General features: G+C 45.1%; 1 protein-coding gene across 2 annotated transcripts in view; it reads left to right on the top strand.

The window, feature by feature from the left end:
* LOC130368786 (guanylyl cyclase-activating protein 1-like) overlaps positions 1–20598 on the top strand; it is a 77748-nt gene extending 57150 nt beyond the window's left edge. For both annotated transcript variants that reach the window (XM_056573002.1, XM_056573003.1), the window contains 3 exons: positions 7641–7790; positions 17528–17618; positions 19539–20598. In XM_056573002.1, coding sequence (XP_056428977.1) covers positions 7641–7790; positions 17528–17618; positions 19539–19666 — 369 coding nt within the window. In that variant the 3' untranslated portion in view covers positions 19667–20598. The remainder of the gene's footprint in view (positions 1–7640; positions 7791–17527; positions 17619–19538) is intronic.
* Positions 20599–21893: the final 1295 nt, after the last annotated feature.

Here is a 21893-nt window from a genome sequence, read left to right as displayed (position 1 = left end):
TCTCTCTCGTTCCTCGGATGCCTCAGAAGTTGATCTCCCTCCGCAACACATCATTCCACCTGACTGCCTGATCTCCACTTCTCCTGCCTCCATCAGACAGACTCCTCCAGGAAAGACCTTTGTTTCTCCACGCCAACGCCTCGGAATCCTCAAATGGGGTCACTCCTCCCATCTCGCAGGTCATGCGGGCATCAAGAAATCTGTGCAACTCATCTCCCGCTTCTATTGGTGGCCAACTCTGGAGACGGATGTTGGGGACTTTGTGCGAGCCTGCACTATCTGTGCCCGGGATAAGACTCCTCGCCAGAAGCCCGCTGGTTTTCTTCATCCTCTGCCTGTCCCCGAACAGCCTTGGTCTCTGATTGGTATGGATTTTATTACTGATTTACCCCCTTCCCGTGGCAACACCGTTATTTGGGTGGTCGTTGATCGATTCTCCAAAATGGCACATTTCATTCCTCTTCCTGGTCTTCCTTCTGCGCCTCAGTTGGCTAAACAATTTTTTGTACACATTTTTCGTCTTCACGGGTTGCCTACGCAGATTGTCTCGGATAGAGGGGTCCAATTCGTGTCTAAATTCTGGAGAGCTCTCTGTAAACAACTCAAGATTAAATTAAATTTTTCCTCTGCATATCATCCCCAGTCCAATGGACAAGTAGAAAGAATTAACCAGATCCTGGGTGATTATTTGCGACATTTTGTTTCCTCCCGCCAGGATGACTGGGCAGATCTCCTTCCATGGGCCGAATTCTCGTATAACTTCAGGGTCTCTGAATCTTCCTCCAAATCCCCATTTTTCGTGGTGTACGGCCGTCACCCTCTTCCCCCCCTCCCTACCCCCTTGCCCTCTGGTCTGCCCGCTGTGGATGAAATTTCTCGTGACCTTTCCATTATATGGAGAGAGACCCAAAATTCTCTCTTACAGGCTTCTTCACGCATGAAGAGGTTCGCGGATAAGAAAAGAAGAGCTCCCCCCGTTTTTTCCCCTGGAGACAAGGTATGGCTCTCCGCTAAATATGTCCGCTTCCGTGTCCCTAGCTACAAGTTGGGACCACGCTATCTTGGTCCTTTCAAAATTCTGTGTCAAATTAATCCTGTCTCTTATAAACTTCTTCTTCCTCCTTCTCTTCGTATCCCTAATGCCTTTCACGTCTCTCTTCTCAAACCACTCATCCTCAACCGTTTTTCTCCCAAATCTGTTCCTCCCACTCCTGTTTCCGGCTCCTCGGACGTCTTCTCGGTCAAGGAGATTTTGGCTGCCAAAAAGGTCAGAGGAAAAAATTTTTTTTTAGTAGACTGGGAGGGTTGTGGTCCTGAAGAGAGATCCTGGGAACCTGAGGACAACATCCTTGACAAAAGTCTGCTCCTCAGGTTCTCAGGCTCCAAGAAGAGGGGGAGACCCAAGGGGGGGGGTACTGTTACGCCGAGCGCTCCGGGTTCCCGCTCCTCCCCGGAGCGCTCGCTTCACCTCCTCCGCTGCAGCGCCCCGGTCACGTCCTCTGACCCGGGGCGCTGCGATCCTGCTGCTAGCCGGGATGCGATTCGCGATGCGGGTAGCGCCCGCTCGCGATGCGCACCCCGGCTCTCCTACCTGACTCGCTCCCCGTCTGTTCTGTCCCGGCGCGCGCGGCCCCGCTCCCTAGGGCGCGCGCGCGCCGGGTCTCTGCGATTTAAAGGGCCACTGCGCCGCTGATTGGCGCAGTGGTTCCAATTAGAGTTATCACCTGTGCACTCCCTATATTACCTCACTTCCCTTGCACTCCCTTGCCGGATCTTGTTGCCTTAGTGCCAGTGAAAGCGTTCCCTGTGTGTCCCTTGCCAGTGTTTCCAGACCTTCTGCCGTTGCCCCTGACTACGATCCTTGCTGCCTGCCCCGACCTTCTGCTACGTCCGACCTTGCTTCTGCCTACTCCCTTGTACCGCGCCTATCTTCAGCAGCCAGAGAGGTGAGCCGTTGCTAGTGGATACGACCTGGTCACTACCGCCGCAGCAAGACCATCCCGCTTTGCGGCGGGCTCTGGTGAAAACCAGTAGTGGCTTAGAACCGGTCCACTAGCACGGTCCACGCCAATCCCTCTCTGGCACAGAGGGTCCACTACCTGCCAGCCGGCATCGTGACAGTAAATCTAATGGATTGAGAACCCCAAACCCTAATATATCAGCATTTTGAAGAACAGACTATATTAGTAACCTGGGCTTATTTTCAACTGTTCTTCTCAGTTGTCATCAGTGGATTTTTCAGCATTTATGAAACAGATTGCACCGCAATTGAAGTGTCGACCCATACAACCTATTGGACACTAGCTGGGTTAAGTCTTGTTCGAACGGTATGTTTGTGGCTTACCTCCCTGAGAATAAAATCAGACATCCATGCCTGACCTTTCTCTCCCCAGCACCTACCAACAGGGAAGAGTTGGGAGGCCACCATACACATTATGGTCAGTCAATCATTCAGTCTGATGTCTTAGCCAGCTTTAAGGTGGCCATACACATTAGATAAAAGTAGGTTGAAAATTGAGCAACTGTGAGACAAACATCTGTGCTGTGATTGGTTGCGTTAGAAAACAGACAATATTTCTTTAAGGAAATGTTTACACGTACATATTTTATGCAGATTTTTAGCTGCTGATTTTCCTACCCGTTGACTTCAATGGGTAGGAAAATCAGCAGCAAAATACACAGTAAATAAGTATGTGTAAATGCACCCTTGGACAGTTTCATATATCTCCCCCAATATTTCTGGGAATGTCCTGAGACCATTGTGAGAAAGATCTTTTAGTGAACTGTCTGGCAAAAATTGCAAACATTGCCAAGTTCCTTTCAGGCAATAATAGTCTGTCTTGGAATAATGAATGATTGTTATAGCTAAAATTATATGTCTTCACTAACTTTATTGTGTATGGGTATCTTAAGAAATATATGACTAAAGGTACCCATACACATGCATTAGCTGTTGGCTGAACATTCACTTGACTTTCTCACCCTATCCATCTATGCACAGAAATGTTTGGCTGAGGAGGTTTGGCCAAGTTTTTACTAATGTGGGTTGAGGTTTTTAGTCTCTTATCGATAATAAGAATTTATACTCAATACCCATTTAGTTCCCACTGTATCTATTACTGCCACTCCAGTTTTGCCTAGTGGACTGGAAGAGTGACTTTGAGGAATAAAGGGGTAAGTATAGGATTTTTAAAAATGTTATAACTATTTTAAGTACCACCCAATTTTTTAGATCTCGCACCAACCCTTTAAAGGGAACCAAGCATCAGATTTTACCATACATAACGCATGGCATTGTCATCCTTACCAGCCCTGGAGGATGTTCCTGCCCCTAGGGATAGTGAGGATATTAAGTTTGTAAGTCTTCCCCACCACCCCCGTGAGTAGTACTCTGGGCGAGGAGCCCAGTCCCATCAGCTGTGCTGTAATCATGCCCTCTTTGCTGGTGTGAAATGCCATGGCCCTTTCGTCTGCTAAAATTTGGGTTGGTAGGGTTTTTGGGGTTTCTTTGGCACACAATGGCTCTCATGTACTAAAAATGTAAGGTTGTATTTGTTGTAGAAAGTGAATAGATTGGAGAAGCTCTTACCACACTGGTTACCTACGACCTGAGCTACCCAAATAACACCTATACCTACGGTGTCAAACAATAAATACAATAGTAAAGAAATTGGGGCTCAAGGTCAATGAATATTGGATAAATATATTTAAAGAGTACCTGTCATCATCTATGTGCAGAAAAGGAAAAAAGAAAGGAAACAAAGGGGGCGCTATCTAAGTGCCGTAAATGGTGGTAATCGCAAAGGTTGAAAATTTGCGCATACAGGAATAATGGAGCCAAATTAAAGTGTGTGTTAACACACTCACCTTCTAGTGTTGTGCAAGCTCAGGCACAACACTGATGTGGGCTTTCTGAGTGTATGCACTCTAGACGTTCTCCTCTGGGCTGCCAAGCATCTATCCCGATACTCCGTGGTGTCGGTCTGGCGGATAGTGGTGTGGATACTGGATGACCTCGGCAAGGTGCTTATCCAGTCCTGGTGAAAAACGGCGATGCTTCTCTGGGGCGCCTCCGGATGCGTAGATGGTTCAGCTCCCAACCCAGGTGGGGGTTGAGGAAGGAGGAAGATACGGGAGCAATTGAAAGTTTTAAAAGCTTTAATCAGACGACGCGTTTCGCAAGGGGTCCCTTGCTTCATCAGGTCATACTGACCTGATGAAGCAAGGGACCCCTTGCGAAACGCGTCGTCTGATTAAAGCTTTTAAAACTTTCAATTGCTCCCGTATCTTCCTCCTTCCTCAACCCCCACCTGGGTTGGGAGCTGAACCATCTACGCATCCGGAGGCGCCCCAGAGAAGCATCGCCGTTTTTCACCAGGACTGGATAAGCACCTTGCCGAGGTCATCCAGTATCCACACCACTACCTGTCATCATCTAAACTTTCCCTGATTCCCCCTTCCCATCTGTCCCTTACTCTAACTATGCCTATCCCTGTGTTTATTGACGTTTAAAACGCTGTGGAAATACCTTTTTTTATCCCTCTTCATTAGCTCAGGAACACTGACTTTCTGAGGGGTGGAAGGAGGCGGGTCCCGGCAGGCATGATGTCACATGAAGCCTTGCTGGGACTCTGCTTCTGCCAGTCTTCCTGTATGCTGCTCTCCCTCTGCAGCAGTGTTTCCCAACCAGGGCACCTCCAGCTGTTGCAAAACTACAACTCCCAGCATGCCCAGACAGCCAACAGCTGTCCAGACATGCTGGGAGTTGTAGTTTTGCAACAGCTGGAGGCACCCTGGTTGGGAAACACTGCTCTGCAATGTGCATACAGACTAAGTACAGGTGAGGGATGGCATCCTCTGTCTCTCTCTCTCCTGTGTCTCTCTGCACTAAAAAGTCAATGCTGAGAACCAGGGGCTGAGGGAGTAATTAAGATGAATGGGGGGGGGGGCACAGAGCAGGGAGTGCAGTGAGATAATACAATGTATAAGATAATGTGTGGTGAGGGGCAGGGAGAACACAGAGCAGGGGGGAGGGGGAGGTGACTGGCTGTTATATGAGAGGCCTGTGCAGGCTTGTAGCTCACAGGCTGGGAGCGAGTCCTGAGCTGAGAGGACTGAACTTCCGGTGGAAGGACCAGAGCCCTTTCAGCATTAGTCCTAAAAGCTGTACATTTACTATGAAAAGCATAGGAAGCTGCTTGCAGACCAGGCATAGAAGAGTGACCCCTAGTGGCCAAAAGTATAAAATGAAAAAACTGGTATAAATATTAATATTTTTTAATGAAGAAATATTACAATATCTCTTCATTAATGATTATGAACAACATATTAAAAGTTTTTGTTGATGACAGGTACTCTTTAATGAATCGACTGCAGTCTCCTGCAGCAGGCTCCTTGCCATAGGAGCCAGGATTGACACACACACCAGCGAGGGGTCATTACAGACTTCTTTGACATTGTTATAAACTATCACAAGCCGGATATACTTTCGGCACTACCAGCGCTGTTATCATATACATCTAAAGGAAACGTTCACTTCTTACCTGGATTACAGTATACTTAGAACAGTTACCCAATACTGTCAGATCAGTATTTATGTAAACATTTCTTCACATATCCAGGCTACCTACTTTTTTATTGTGGTTATTTCTTATCAAATGTATATTCTAAATGTCATTTTATTAATTATACCGATTTTTTAATAATTTATATATTCATTGCTTTTATACACACAACATCTGTGGTACAGCTGACCTACAAGGGCCCTGTAGGTCGCACACCACTATTTATATTTTTACCATATTGTTGATTATTCATGAAATCAATACATTTATCCAATATTCATTGACCTTGAGCCCCAATTTCTTTACTATTGTATTTGTTTTAGATTTAAAAATCTGTGTCTTTATATATTTATTTATATTAAGTGCGTTTGTGCAGGTTTTTGGCACAATTGTAGCGCACGCTGGATTTTTTTTGCCTCATGCAGGAAAAATGCCAATTCTAAATGACATAAAAAATGATTGATTGTACACACATTTTAACTAAGGAACATAGTACTAAGCGAAATCACTCAAACAAACCCAAAATATTCAAAAAGACTAGTGAAGGGATTAGGTAATGTGGTTTTGTAGGGTTATTTTCAGACCATCTATTTTGAGGTCAGCAATTTTCCTGACAATATTCTCTTCCTTTTTTTAACCTGTTCAGGATGCTGGGCGTATGCATATGCCCTGCATCCCGAGTCCTTAAGGACGTGGGGCGTATGCATACGCCCGTGGGAATTCCAGTCCCCGCCGCTAGTCGATTGGGGACCGGACCGGAATGCCTGCTGAAATCATTCAGCAGGCACCCCGGCTCATCGCCCAGGGGGGTCCTGAGACCCCCCTCATGTTGGCGATCGCAGAAAAGCGCATGTCAATTCAGACATGTAATTTTCTGCTATTCCTTGCTGATCGGGTCTCTGGTCTCAGCCAAAGGCTATCTGGGCATGCTGGGAGTTGTAGTTTTGCAACATCTGGAGGGTCACAGTTCGAGACCACTGTTACAGTGGTGCCCAAACGGTAGCCCTCCAGATGTTGCCAAACTACAACTCTCAGCATGCGTGGACTGCCCAGGCATGCTGGGAGTTGTAGTTCTGTAACATCTGTCCCTTCAGATTTAGCAATTTTCATGAATTTTTTGAAAATTGCTGCTCTACTTTGAAGCCCTCTAATTTTTTTTCAAAAAGCAAAAATGTCCATTTTATGATGCCAACATAAAGTGGACATATTGTATTTGAGAATAAAAATAAAATGTATTGTGAATATCCATTTTCACCAAAAAAGGATGCAAGTAACGCCGAAAATTTACCACCAAAATAAAGTAGAATATGTCACGAAAAAACAATCTCAGAATCAGAATATTCGGTAAAAGCGTTTTCGCATTATTAATTCGTAAAGCGACGGTGGTCACAATTGCGAAAAAGGGCTCAGTCCTTAAGGTGAAAAAGGGCTGCGTCCTTAAGGGGTTAAATTAGATTTTAGTTGGTTTTGTGGATTTTTCCTGCGCATAATGTCAAATGCTGGCACAGACATGTCACACACAGCATGTGCCAAACCCCTCCCCAAAAAAACTTGGAAATAGCTCGGTAAATTAGGGCCAATGTTGCATAATGATGCATAATGGGGTAGTAATGTCGCACAATGTGTGCAACACAAAAACCATACAAAACCTACTCAGAAACCCTTGATAAATGAGGGCCACAATTTTCACGAGACATATGCCAAATTAGTAAATCTGGTAAAAAAAAATTATCCAAATAGGGTAACGTCTACAACCATAGTAAATGTAAGCAATTGTATTGTTCTGAAATTCATGTTGCAGGAAAAAAAAAAAGAGGTTACTTTTTTGATGCTGAATGTGTGTGGACATGTTGGGTAAGCATAGATGCAGGTTAGGAACACTGAATGTGACTAACCAATGGATGAAAAGAATGTATAACTTTTCATTGTTTGTTGCGGTGTCCAGGACAGATTGACTAAATCTACCCTTATAGTCCTATTAAAAAAAATGAATTCTACATAGACATTTATAAAATTGCACAGACTATGTATTGTATAGAGTTCAGGCTTATTTTTCTATGTATCTTATTATTACAGGATGGATATATTGATTTCATGGAGTATGTGGCTGCTCTCAGCCTTGTTCTGCGAGGAAAGATTGAACAGAAGCTACGTTGGTATTTCAAACTGTATGATGTGGATGGAAATGGCTGTATTGACCGTCATGAACTGCTTAATATAATTAAGGTGAGTTTTTTAAAAATAAATTAAATATACATTGCACCTGCTATGTGTTTGTTGGTGCCATTGTAGCCAGGGGGCCTGATGAAGGCTCTCAGGTCAAAGGATGCAAGTTTTTAGAATAATTTAAAAATATATATATTAATGGAAGGGTACAAGTGAGTAGTGCATGCTCTCTGTCAGAGATCCAGAATTGTTAAGAATACAAAGTAATAAGAAAACAGCACTCTTTAGATCAGTGTTCCCCATGCATGTTCGATCAGTGCTCCATTTATTCTCTATGGAACTTTTATACATGGCTGAACTTGGCTATCTTCTGAAGACCCATTACGGGGGAATTAAGCCATGGCCCAGGATGCGCACTGCAGCCCCATTCACTCTGGGGACAGTCGACCTGTGTTCTCTTGATTCGCGGGATCCCAGTGATCAGATCCCATCCTTCAAGATTATTGGTGATCATCTCAGACTGCTTTGTTTTCAGACTAGAATAATCATACCACATTTTTTCTTCCCCTTGACATAAAAAATAATACAAATCTAACCCTGCCAAAGTTATCTCAAATTACTCTTGATATATATATATTTACAGTTTACAGGCCTATGGATACTGGTATTTTTCAGGTACATACTGTATACCTGAGATATTACAAAACTTCTGCCCCAGATAGGTTTCATCAGATACTTAGCCATGTCTCGAGGTGGTTGTTGAGCTGCCCTGTCAGCTACATTTAAGATTAGTTATGAATAATCTGTTCCTATTAAGTGTCTTAATCTTCCAAAGGACTGATATGTGGAGATTATTGTGAATGTGACCTAGTTACACAGATACTTAACACTAAGGAACAAATAAGCCACGATTACCATATACAAACTGCTTCAATGTCAATAAATCAACATACAAGTTCCTGATAAAGCACTAAATTGGCAGACTTATCAAAATGTGTGTCTGACCACAGTGCTCTCTGCCGACACCTCTGTCCATTTGAGGAACTGTCCAGATCAGGAACAAGACAAGAAAAACGATCCTTGATAGGCGCAGTTGACAGCAGTGCAGACGACATCAATGGTCATAGATATTTCATGTGGGAGTTTATTAAACCCACAATAGCAACGCGTTTCTTGCCCGGATCGGGCACTTCCTCAGGCACACTGCTAACAGCGGACTCTTGTTAACTAGCAGCGATGCAACATAGTATCAACTGTAGCAAATGTTTTGTTGTTACGCCGAGCGCTCCGGGTCCCCGCTCCTCCCCGGAGCGCTCGCTACACTCTCTCCGCTGCAGCGTTCCGGTCAGATCCACTGACCCGGGGCGCTGCGATTCTGCTTCCAGCCGGGATGCGATTCGCGATGCGGGTAGCGCCCGCTCGCGATGCGCACCCCGGCTCCCGTACCTGACTCGCTCTCCCTCGGTCCTGTCCCGGCGCGCGCGGCCCCGCTCCCTAGGGCGCGCGCGCGCCGGGTCTTTGCGATTTAAAGGGCCACTGCGCCGCTGATTGGCGCAGTGATTCCAATTAGTGTCTTCACCTGTGCACTTCCCTATATCACCTCACTTCCCCTGCACTTCCCCGCCGGATCTTGTTGCCATTGTGCCAGTGAAAGCGTTCCTTGTATGTTCCTAGCCTGTGTTCCAGACCTCCTGCCGTTGCCCCTGACTACGATCCTTGCTGCCTGCCCCGACCTTCTGCTACGTCCGACCTTGCTTCTGTCTACTCCCTTGTACCGCGCCTATCTTCAGCAGCCAGAGAGGTTGAGCCGTTGCTAGTGGATACGACCTGGTCACTACCGCCGCAGCAAGACCATCCCGCTTTGCGGCGGGCTCTGGTGAAAACCAGTAGTGACTTAGAACCGATCCACTAGCACGGTCCACGCCAATCCCTCTCTGGCACAGAGGATCCACTACCCGCCAGCCGGCATCGTGACAGTAGATCCGGCCATGGATCCCGCTGAAGTTCCTCTGCCAGTTGTCGCTGACCTCACCACGGTGGTCGCCCAGCAGTCACAACAGATAGCGCAACAAGGCCAACAGCTGTCTCAACTGACCGTTATGCTACAACAGTTACTACCACAGCTTCAGCAGTCATCTCCTCCGCCAGCTCCTGCACCTCCTCCGCAGCGAGTGGCCGCTCCTGGGCTACGCCTATCCTTGCCGGATAAATTTGATGGGGACTCTAAGTTTTGCCGTGGCTTTCTTTCCCAATGTTCCCTGCATCTGGAGATGATGTCGGACCTGTTTCCCACTGAAAGGTCTAAGGTGGCTTTCGTAGTCAGCCTTCTGTCCGGAAAAGCCCTGTCATGGGCCACACCGCTCTGGGACCGCAATGACCCCGTCACTGCCTCTGTACACTCCTTCTTCTCGGAAATCCGAAGTGTCTTTGAGGAACCTGCCCGAGCCTCTTCTGCTGAGACTGCCCTGTTGAACCTGGTCCAGGGTAATTCTTCCGTTGGCGAGTATGCCGTACAATTCCGTACTCTTGCTTCAGAATTGTCCTGGAATAATGAGGCCCTCTGCGCGACCTTTAAAAAAGGCCTATCCAGCAACATTAAAGATGTTCTGGCCGCACGAGAAATTCCTGCTAATCTACATGAACTTATTCACCTAGCCACTCGCATTGACATGCGTTTTTCCGAAAGGCGTCAGGAGCTCCGCCAAGATATGGACTCTGTTCGCACGAGGCGTTTCTTCTCCTCGGCTCCTCTCTCCTCTGGTCCCCTGCAATCTGTTCCTGTGCCTCCCGCCGTGGAGGCTATGCAGGTCGACCGGTCTCGCCTGACACCTCAAGAGAGGACACGACGCCGCATGGAGAACCTCTGCCTGTACTGTGCTAGTACCGAACACTTCCTGAGGGATTGTCCTATCCGTCCTCCCCGCCTGGAAAGACGTACGCTGACTCCGCACAAAGGTGAGACAGTCCTTGATGTCTACTCTGCTTCTCCACGTCTTACTGTGCCTGTGCGGATGTCTGCCTCTGCCTTCTCCTTCTCTACCGTGGCCTTCTTGGACTCTGGATCTGCAGGAAATTTTATTTTGGCCTCTCTCGTCAACAGGTTCAACATCCCAGTGACCAGTCTCGCCAGACCCCTTTACATCAATTGTGTAAACAATGAAAGATTGGACTGTACCATACGCTTCCGCACGGAGCCCCTTCTAATGAGCATCGGATCTCATCACGAGAGGATTGAACTTTTGGTCCTCCCCAATTGCACCTCGGAAATTCTCCTTGGACTTCCCTGGCTTCAACTTCATTCCCCAACCCTGGATTGGTCCACTGGGGAGATCAAGAGTTGGGGGCCCTCTTGTTCCAAGGACTGTCTAAGACCGGTTCCCAGTAACCCTTGCCGTGACTCTGTGGTTCCCTCAGTAACCGGTCTCCCTAAGGCCTATATGGACTTCGCGGATGTTTTCTGCAAAAAACAAGCTGAGACTCTACCTCCTCACAGGCCTTATGATTGCCCTATCGACCTCCTCCCGGGTACTACTCCACCCCGGGGCAGAATTTATCCTCTCTCTGCCCCAGAGACTCTTGCCATGTCTGAGTATGTCCAGGAAAATTTAAAAAAGGGCTTTATCCGTAAATCCTCCTCTCCTGCCGGAGCTGGATTTTTCTTTGTGTCCAAAAAAGATGGCTCCCTACGTCCTTGCATTGACTACCGCGGTCTTAATAAAATCACGGTTAAGAACCGCTACCCCCTACCCCTCATCTCTGAACTCTTTGATCGCCTCCAAGGTGCCCACATCTTTACTAAATTGGACTTAAGAGGCGCCTATAACCTCATCCGCATCAGAGAGGGGGATGAGTGGAAAACGGCGTTTAACACCAGAGATGGACACTTTGAGTATCTGGTCATGCCCTTTGGCCTGTGCAACGCCCCTGCTGTCTTCCAAGACTTTGTCAATGAAATTTTTCGTGATCTGCTATACTCCTGTGTTGTTGTATATCTGGACGATATCCTAATTTTTTCTGCCAATCTAGAAGAACACCGCCAGCATGTCCGTATGGTTCTTCAGAGACTTCGTGACAATCAACTCTATGCCAAAATTGAGAAATGCCTGTTTGAATGCCAATCTCTTCCTTTTCTAGGATATTTGGTCTCTGGCCAGGGACTACAAATGGATCCAGACAAACTCTCTGCCGTCTTAGATTGGCCACGCCCCTCCGGACTCCGTGCTATCCAACGCTTTTTGGGGTTCGCCAATTATTACAGGCAATTTATTCCACATTTTTCTACCGTTGTGGCTCCTATCGTGGCTTTAACCAAAAAAAATGCCGATCCCAAGTCGTGGCCTCCTCAAGCGGAAGACGCCTTTAAACGACTCAAGTCTGCCTTTTCTTCGGCTCCCGTGCTCTCCAGACCTGACCCTTCCAAACCCTTCCTATTGGAGGTTGATGCCTCCTCAGTGGGAGCTGGAGCTGTTCTTTTACAAAAAAATTCTTCCGGGCATGCTGTCACTTGTGGTTTTTTTTCTAGGACCTTCTCTCCGGCGGAGAGGAACTACTCCATCGGGGATCGAGAGCTTCTAGCCATTAAATTAGCACTTGAGGAATGGAGGCATCTGCTGGAGGGATCAAGATTTCCAGTTATTATTTACACCGACCACAAGAACCTCTCCTACCTCCAGTCTGCCCAACGGCTGAATCCTCGCCAGGCCCGGTGGTCTCTGTTCTTTGCCCGATTTAATTTTGAGATTCACTTTCGTCCTGCCGATAAGAACATTAGGGCCGATGCTCTCTCTCGTTCCTCGGATGCCTCAGAAGTTGAACTCTCTCCGCAACACATCATTCCACCTGACTGCCTGATCTCCACTTCTCCAGCCTCCATCAGGCAAACTCCTCCAGGAAAGACCTTTGTTTCTCCACGCCAACGCCTCGGAATCCTCAAATGGGGTCACTCCTCCCATCTCGCTGGTCATGTGGGCATCAAGAAATCTGTGCAACTCATCTCCCGCTTCTATTGGTGGCCGACTCTGGAGACGGATGTTGTGGACTTTGTGCGAGCCTGCACTATCTGTGCCCGGGATAAGACTCCTCGCCAGAAGCCCGCTGGTTTTCTTCATCCCCTGCCTGTCCCCGAACAGCCTTGGTCTCTGATTGGTATGGATTTTATTACTGATTTACCCCCTTCCCGTGGCAACACTGTTATTTGGGTGGTCGTTGATCGATTCTCCAAAATGGCACATTTCATCCCTCTTCCTGGTCTTCCTTCAGCGCCTCAGTTGGCTAAACAATTTTTTGTACACATTTTTCGTCTTCACGGATTGCCTACGCAGATCGTCTCGGATAGAGGCGTCCAATTCGTGTCTAAATTCTGGAGGGCTCTCTGTAAACAACTCAAGATTAAATTAAATTTTTCTTCTGCATATCATCCCCAGTCCAATGGACAAGTAGAAAGAATTAACCAAGTCTTGGGTGATTATTTGCGACATTTTGTTTCCTCCCGCCAGGATGACTGGGCAGATCTCCTTCCATGGGCCGAATTCTCGTATAACTTCAGAGTCTCTGAATCTTCCTCCAAATCCCCATTTTTCGTGGTGTACGGCCGTCACCCTCTTCCCCCCCTCCCTACCCCCTTGCCCTCTGGTCTGCCCGCTGTGGATGAAATTTCTCGTGACCTTTCCATTATATGGAGAGAGACCCAAAATTCTCTCCTACAGGCTTCATCACGCATGAAGAGGTTCGCGGATAAGAAAAGAAGAGCTCCTCCCGTTTTTTCCCCTGGAGACAAGGTATGGCTCTCCGCTAAATATGTCCGCTTCCGTGTCCCTAGCTACAAGTTGGGACCACGCTATCTTGGCCCTTTCAAAATTTTGTGTCAAATTAATCCTGTCTCTTACAAACTTCTTCTTCCTCCTTCTCTTCGTATCCCTAATGCCTTTCACGTCTCTCTTCTTAAACCACTCATCCTCAACCGTTTTTCTCCCAAATCTGTTCCTCCCACTCCTGTTTCCGGCTCCTCGGACATCTTCTCTGTCAAAGAGATCTTAGCCTCTAAAAAGGTCAGAGGGAAAACTTTTTTTCTAGTGGACTGGGAGGGTTGTGGTCCTGAAGAGAGATCCTGGGAACCTGAGGACAACATCCTAGATAAAAGTCTGCTCCTCAGGTTCTCAGGCCCTAAAAAGAGGGGGAGACCCAAGGGGGGGGGTACTGTTACGCCGAGCGCTCCGGGTCCCCGCTCCTCCCCGGAGCGCTCGCTACACTCTCTCCGCTGCAGCGCTCCGGTCAGATCCACTGACCCGGGGCGCTGCGATTCTGCTTCCAGCCGGGATGCGATTCGCGATGCGGGTAGCGCCCGCTCGCGATGCGCACCCCGGCTCCCGTACCTGACTCGCTCTCCCTCGGTCCTGTCCCGGCGCGCGCGGCCCCGCTCCCTAGGGCGCGCGCGCGCCGGGTCTTTGCGATTTAAAGGGCCACTGCGCCGCTGATTGGCGCAGTGATTCCAATTAGTGTCTTCACCTGTGCACTTCCCTATATCACCTCACTTCCCCTGCACTTCCCCGCCGGATCTTGTTGCCATTGTGCCAGTGAAAGCGTTCCTTGTATGTTCCTAGCCTGTGTTCCAGACCTCCTGCCGTTGCCCCTGACTACGATCCTTGCTGCCTGCCCCGACCTTCTGCTACGTCCGACCTTGCTTCTGTCTACTCCCTTGTACCGCGCCTATCTTCAGCAGCCAGAGAGGTTGAGCCGTTGCTAGTGGATACGACCTGGTCACTACCGCCGCAGCAAGACCATCCCGCTTTGCGGCGGGCTCTGGTGAAAACCAGTAGTGACTTAGAACCGATCCACTAGCACGGTCCACGCCAATCCCTCTCTGGCACAGAGGATCCACTACCCGCCAGCCGGCATCGTGACATTTGTTTTTAGTAACTGTTTAAATTCTGCTTAGAATACATCTATATCTAGTAAAGAGTTGGCTAATTTTATGCACTTTTATTGTATCATGTTACTTCCTTTTCTTTTCTACTACGGCTACTCCAGCTACTGACGTTCCTGAATAGCCTAATTGATTTGACCTTTGATTGTTGCGTATCTCTGTCTATTTAAGTTGTCGTCATTTTAGTGTTTGTATATGCACATTTGCCTGAGGAAGTGCCCGATCCGGGCAAGAAACGAGTTGCTATTGTGGGTTTAATAAAGTCCCACATGAAATATCTATGACCATTGATGTCGTCTGCACTGCTGTCAACTGCTCCTATCAAGGATCGTTTTTCTTTTCTTGTTCCTGAACTACCACATGCCGGCCAGCTAAGCTGTTACCGGAGGATCCAGGCTGCGTTCAGCATAATACCATATATCCACGCTCATCTAGGTGTTGTGCCCAGCTAAAGTGCATGCTGGGAGTTGTAGTGGTGCATCTGCTGGTTGCATAACTACAACTCCCAGCATGCCCATTGGCTGTCGGTGACTGCTGAGAGTTGTAGTTTTGCAACAGCTGAAGGCACACTGGTTGTGAAACTCATTTTTTTTTTACCTAACTCAGTGTTTCACGACCGGTGTGCCTCCAGCTGTTGCAAACTACAACTCCCAGCAGTCACCTTACACCATGCACCGTACATACTGGGAGTTGTAGTTTTGCAACAGCTGGAGGCACACTGGTTTTGAAACACTGAGTAAGGTCACAAACTCAGTGATACATAACCAGTGTGCCTACAGCTGTTGCAAAACTAAAACTCTCAGCTTGTACAGTCAGCGCATGCTGGGAGTTGTAGTTTTGCAACAGCTGGATGTCCCCCCCCCCCACCCCAATGTGAATTTACAGGGTACACTCACATGGGCGGAGGTTTACAGTAAGTATCGGGCTGCAAGTTTGAGCTGCGGCAAATTTTCTGCAACAGCTCAAACTGCCAGCCAGAAACTACTGTGAACCCCCACCCGTGCGACTGTACCCTAAAAACACTACACTACTACACTAACAAAAAATAAAATAAAAAGTAAAAAACACTACATATACAAATACCACTACACAGCCCCCCTCCCCAATAAAAATGAAAAACGTCTGGTACGCCACGGTTTCCAAAACGGAGCCTCCAGCTGTTGCAAAACAACTACTCCCAGTATTGCCAGATAGCCACTGACTGTCCAGGCATGCTGGGAGTTTTACAACAGCTGGAGGCACCCTGTTTGGGAATCACTGGCGTAGAATTCCCCTATGTCCACCCCTATGCAATCCCTAATTTAGGCCTCAAATGCGCATGGCGCTCTCACTTTGGAGCCCTGTCGTATTTCAAGGCAACAGTTTAGGGTCACATATGGGGTATCGCCGTACTCGGGAGAAATTGTGTTACAAATTTTGCGGGGGATTTTCTGCTTTTACCCTTTTTAAAAATGTAAAATTTTTGGGAAAAGAAGCATTTTAGGTAAAAAAAAAATATATATTTAAGGTTCACTTAACCCCTTGTTACGTTCCCCGAGGGGTCTAGTTTCCAAAATGGTATGCCATGTGGTTTTTTTTTGCGGTCCTTGCACCATAAGGGCTTCCTAAATGCGGCATGCCCCCAGAGCAAAATTTGCTTTCAAAAAGCCAAATGACTCCTTCTCTTCTGAGACCTGTAGTGCGCCAGCAGAGCACTTTTCACCCCCATATGGGGTGTTTTCTGATTCGGGAGAAATTGGGCTTCAAATTTTGGGGGGTATTTTCTGCTTTAACCCTTTGTAAAAATTTAAATTTTTTGTGAAACCAAGCATTTTAGGTAAGTTTTTTTTTTTTAACATATGCAAAAGTCTTGAATCACCGATGGGGTATTAAGGTTCACTTTACCTCTTGTTATGTTCCCCGAGGGGTCTAGTTTCCAAAATGGTATGCCATGTGTTTTTTTTGCTGTTCTGGCACCATAGGGGCTTCCTAAAGGTGACATGCCCCCCAAAAACCATTTGACGCTCCTTCCCTTCTGAGCCCTCTACTGCGCCCGTCGAACAATTAACATAGACATATGAGGTATGTCCTTACTCGAGAGAAATTGGGTTTCAAATACAAGTAAAAATTTTCTACTTTTTACCCCTTTCAAAAATAAAAAAATTGGGTCTACAAGAACATGCGAGTGTAAAAAATGAAGATTGTGAATTTTCTCCTTCACTTTGCTGCTATTCCTGTGAAAACCCTAAAGGGTTAAAACGCTTACTGAATGTCATTTTGAATACTTTGGGGGTGCAGTTTTTATAATGGGGTAATTTATGGGGTATTTCTAATATGAAAACCCTTCAAATCCACTTCAAACCTGAACTGGTCCCTGAAAAAAAGCGAGTTTCAAAATTTTGTGAAAAATTGGAAAAGTGCTGCGGAACTTTTAAGCCCTCTGGTGTCTTCCAAAAGTAAAAACTCATCAATTTTATGATGCAAACATAAAGTAGACCTATTGTATATGTGAATAAAAAAAATTATTTGGAATATCCATTTTCCTTACAAGCAGAGAGCTTCAAAGTTAGAAAAATGCAAAATTTTACAATTTGTCATCAAATTTTGGGATTTTTCACCAAGAAAGGATGCAAGTTGCCACAAAATTTTACCACTATGTTAAAGTAGAATATGTCACGAAAAAACATTTTCGGAATCAGAATAACTAAAAGCATTCCAGAGTTATTAATGTTAAAACTGACAGTGGTCAGATTTGCAAAAAATGGCCGAATCCTTAAGGTGAAAAAGGGCTCAGTCCTTAAGGGGTTAACTGAGGCTACTATGTAAATAGGTATGGACATTGCTATAGATGTCTTTAACAACTGCGGATGTATGTGATCTTTCTTCCTTTTCACAGGCAGTGCGAGCGATTAATGGTTGCGACCATGACACCACACCTGAAGAGTTTACCAACCGAGTTTTTGACAAGATTGATGTTAATGGAGATGGTAAGAATAAAACAACTAGATATTATGTATTTAATGGCTATGTCAATGTAGAAACAACATAGAAGACATTTTTTATGGACAGACACAGCAATAATACAGCATGTCATTTATTTATAAAGCTGTGGGATTGCGCAAATATGAACACGTTTTAATAAATTACAACAATCATAGTTTAGAAACATTCCTAAAAGCATTACTGTCATTAAAAACAACTTCTGACGTGTCGATCAGACATGTCAGAGGGTGTTGATCACACTGGTCCTCACTCTTGAGACCTGTTGCAATTGTGAGTTATTAACCAGAAAAGCAGGCGGAATTATGCTCCATATCTCTGCATAGAGTGAGTGAGACTCGATGTGACCAACAACTTTGAAATGTTTATTTTCAAGTTGAAAATTCTTCAATAAAAATCCATTGAAAAGAAATGTCTGATCAACATGTCAAAAGTTGTTTTTAATGACTATAATGGTCCCTGGGCTGAATGGAGAGTTTCTGATGTAAAACTAATAGGAAATCTGCTCTTATATGCCGAAATATATTGAAGAGGACCTGTGTAACCTTTACATAGCTAAGGGGGAGGGGCTTTTTATAGCATGTTGATCAGCCAAGCCATTCCTGACATATTGGAGCCCCTTTGACAATTGAGGTAATCCGTCAGAGGGACGGGAACCGTTATTATACTATGGTTGCTTGGTTGTATCTAGTGTGATGACTGTAAGGGGGTGTGAATATTAAATTTTGGGGACGTGTATACTGTTGTTCAAGACCCTGCTGCCTGCACAGCCAATATTGAATACAAACCCCTGGATATATCATAGTCAATGCACCAAACAAAGCACAATCATCAGAGGGGCTACAAAGCTCTATATGGCAGAACACCCCCAAGTTATGTAAAGCTTACAGTCACTCTTTTTTTCAGAGTGACCACAGGTCATCTTCAAAGTGGCATCTCTTCTAGGTTTCATTAGAAACTCTCAACAGGTTCTCTATTATATTCTTGCCAAGAAAAATTAGGGAAATTGATGGCAATGGAAACCTCATGCAAAGCAGTGTTATAATATGGCAGCGTACATAAAGGCTACTTAAAGGTGTTATCCACCATAAGGTGATTTTAGTACATACCTGGCAGACAGTAATGGACATGCATAGGAAGGATCTGCGCTTGTCTTGGGGCTCAATGACTATGTTGTGAGATTACAATAACACTGTAGCTAGCTTTTTGTGAACTGGTATTTCCTGTTTGAGTTTTCTTCTTTTGCTACAAATCCCATAATTCCATTTCCCTCCCTCCCACACATCAGCCACCCCACCCATTGAAACATAAAGGAGCTGCATCCATTGAAAAGACCTGTGGTTTTTAATCAGGGTGCCTACAGCTGTTGCATTAGTTGCAGATTGATCTCTCTCCCACCAAGCGATCCCTCCACCCATCAGCTGACTAGTGATGTCAGGTCTCGGCCACATTGCAACCTGGGAAAAATCTGAGACAACAGTCATTTTGTATGCTGTTAAAAGTAAATATTGGGGTGAAAATCACATAATTGTGAGAAAACTGTCACACACAGGAACAGACACAATATTATGAACTACACTAACTTTACAGCCCCTGTAGCATAGTCAAATAAAAAAAAAAATCACGGAATACCCCTTTAAAGAACATGTAAAACACATGAGAAAATACAACTGACACCATTAATAGTGCTTTATTGTTGCAAAGAATATGTAACATTTCTACCTTTTTTTTCTCTATAAGAAAACATGGCAGAAATCCAATCAAACAACATTTATTTAATACATATTTGTGCAGGGTTTTCCACCATAGCTTGGTGATTTCCTGCTGTACCACTACAATACCAGCCAATGTACCCATATTTTGTGTGTTAGAAAGAAGAATTCTCTAAGTTTTCTATTCTTTCACAGGGGAGCTGTCTCTGGAAGAATTTGTGGAGGGTGCTCGTAAAGATGAGGAATTTATGGACGTGATGATGAAAAGTCTGGATCTGACCCATATAATGACCATGATAAACAATCGAAGGCACAGTGTGTGACATGGAGGTGCCAGGAATAATCTTATAATCGAGAGATAGTACAGGGTACAATGGGAAGATGGGTCTCACTGGGCAGATGAAGTTATTGAAGATTCTTCAAAGATCAAGCTTATATTATGGATTCGATTGCAAACTAAGCATGGAGAACACAACAAATAACATAGAGTTCTGTAAAACAGTGATATATTTCCTTGTATGCCATGTCTTTGTTCTTCCCGTCTATCTCAGATTCTGGCCTTTGGCACACAACCTGATGCCATGTCCCGGTCAATAAGGCATAACACATTTATATGTGTAGCTATGGAATAACCTACATCATTGAATTAGCTCACAGCTTCTGCATGGCAGCCAAAAATAACTAAGATGTATCTATTTTTTTTCTATAGATACCTCTTCATTCCTTTTTTATCAATAGAGATCTGGCATTTTAAAACAAAAACAAGATCTCTAAGCATATAATACTGTATGTATAGACTGGGTACTGTGGGCACCTTTGTGTTTTATGCAGCAGTAAGATAACAGGTACATTTCCTTTAAAGGAACATGCTAGGATAAACTAAAACACATGGTGACATGGTGAATTATATTAGAGAATAATATTTTGCATGACAGAAAAGAAGACCAGCAGCATATTGGACAACAGTCTTTGTGACAACGTTTAATGATTTAGTTTATAGGAGCATTTACTATACAGTACAGTTTAAATACTAACATATATGAGATGAAGCGAATCATTAACTATCCTCTATATGTACATACACATAAGTCATGTACATATGTACTGTGTAGAGACTGCAATGAGGGGCAAGAATAAGTACGGTATGTGATCGATATTACCATACAGCGCTCTATATGGAGTGTTCTGTATTTTTGCTATTTGCATGTTGGTGCCTTTGTAAGCTGTAAATAAAATGCTGCTTTCTATGAATAAACTGTTAATATCATCAGAAGACTATGGGCCTGATTTATTAAGGCTTCTCCGAATAGCTTTTGTAGGAATTTTTGTGTCACATGTGTCGTGCGCCAGAATTTCCAACAAAAATTAAAAAAAAACCTACTAACTCTCCACTTTACTCAGAAAACCCTACAAAGGGGTGTGGCCATCAGGGAAAAGGGGGGGGGGGGTCTCCAGGAACAACCTACATTTTCTAAAGAAATCTACTAATGTTTCTACATAAAATGTGTTGGATTTAAGCTCTGGAAAACACGACAGCTCAGAGCAGGTGTAAAAAGAGCAAAATGTAGAGAAAATTGCCAAGTACAAGATACAATAGTAAATACCATGGAAAATGACCTGTCGGAAAAAAAAAGCCACAAAGAAAACTTCACGCCACGCTTAGTAAATAAGGCCCCATATATGTTACGTTTTAGAATTATTTCATTTGCAAGCAGTTTTTTTTTGCCATGCGCTGCGTACAATGGTCCCTCAATGTACAATGGCTTCAAGTTGCAATATTTTCTACATACAGTGGGCTTATCTAGAACATTATAAGTTAAAACCGTACTCAAGACACAATGGTACAGACAGTCCAGATTTGCAAAAAGGGTTAATGGCTGGAAGAACTGACCAATCAGAATGGGCATTGGTACTGCCCCCTACAGTACAGGGAGGTACTACATGCTCTTTACTACTCTTTACCTGTGCCAGGGTTAGCTGGCAACTAGGTGAGGGTGGCTCCATTTTACTTTTTTTGGACAGTGAGGGAAATTTATCAAAACCTGTGCAGAGGAAAAATTGACCAGCAACTAATCAGATTGCTTCTTTCATTTTTAACTAGGCCTCTGAAAAATAAAAGAAGCAATCTGATTGGTTGCTATGGGCAACTGGTCAACTTTTCCTCTGCACAGATTTTGCTCCCCAAGTGTGTGTACTGTACAGGACCCTGAAGAAGGTCCTGTCCTCTACATAGACTGTGATTTACAGCTCCCAGCAGCACTTTCTCACTTTTATATGTAAGAACTTGCTGTCAGGACCGACTGGGGGACAGGGAGAGTGAGCCCTAAACTGACCCTAAAAACACTCTCCCTGCCTACTTGCCCATCCTAACCGATGGATCAACAACTTGGCGCCTGTCCCTCCCTGCGCAGTGCAGTGGCGTAAAAACACATAATAATACACAGTCGTTCAAGAGCCAGAAACATTACAGGAACATAGAACACTATCAATACTGGACTCAGATAACTGATATAAACAGATAAAGTTCAGAGGACACAGATCAGTAAGTAA

The sequence above is a fragment of the Hyla sarda genome, chromosome 4 (assembly GCF_029499605.1).
Source record: "Hyla sarda isolate aHylSar1 chromosome 4, aHylSar1.hap1, whole genome shotgun sequence".
Lineage (NCBI taxonomy): Eukaryota > Metazoa > Chordata > Amphibia > Anura > Hylidae > Hyla > Hyla sarda.
This window is presented reverse-complemented; position numbering and strand designations above follow the sequence as displayed.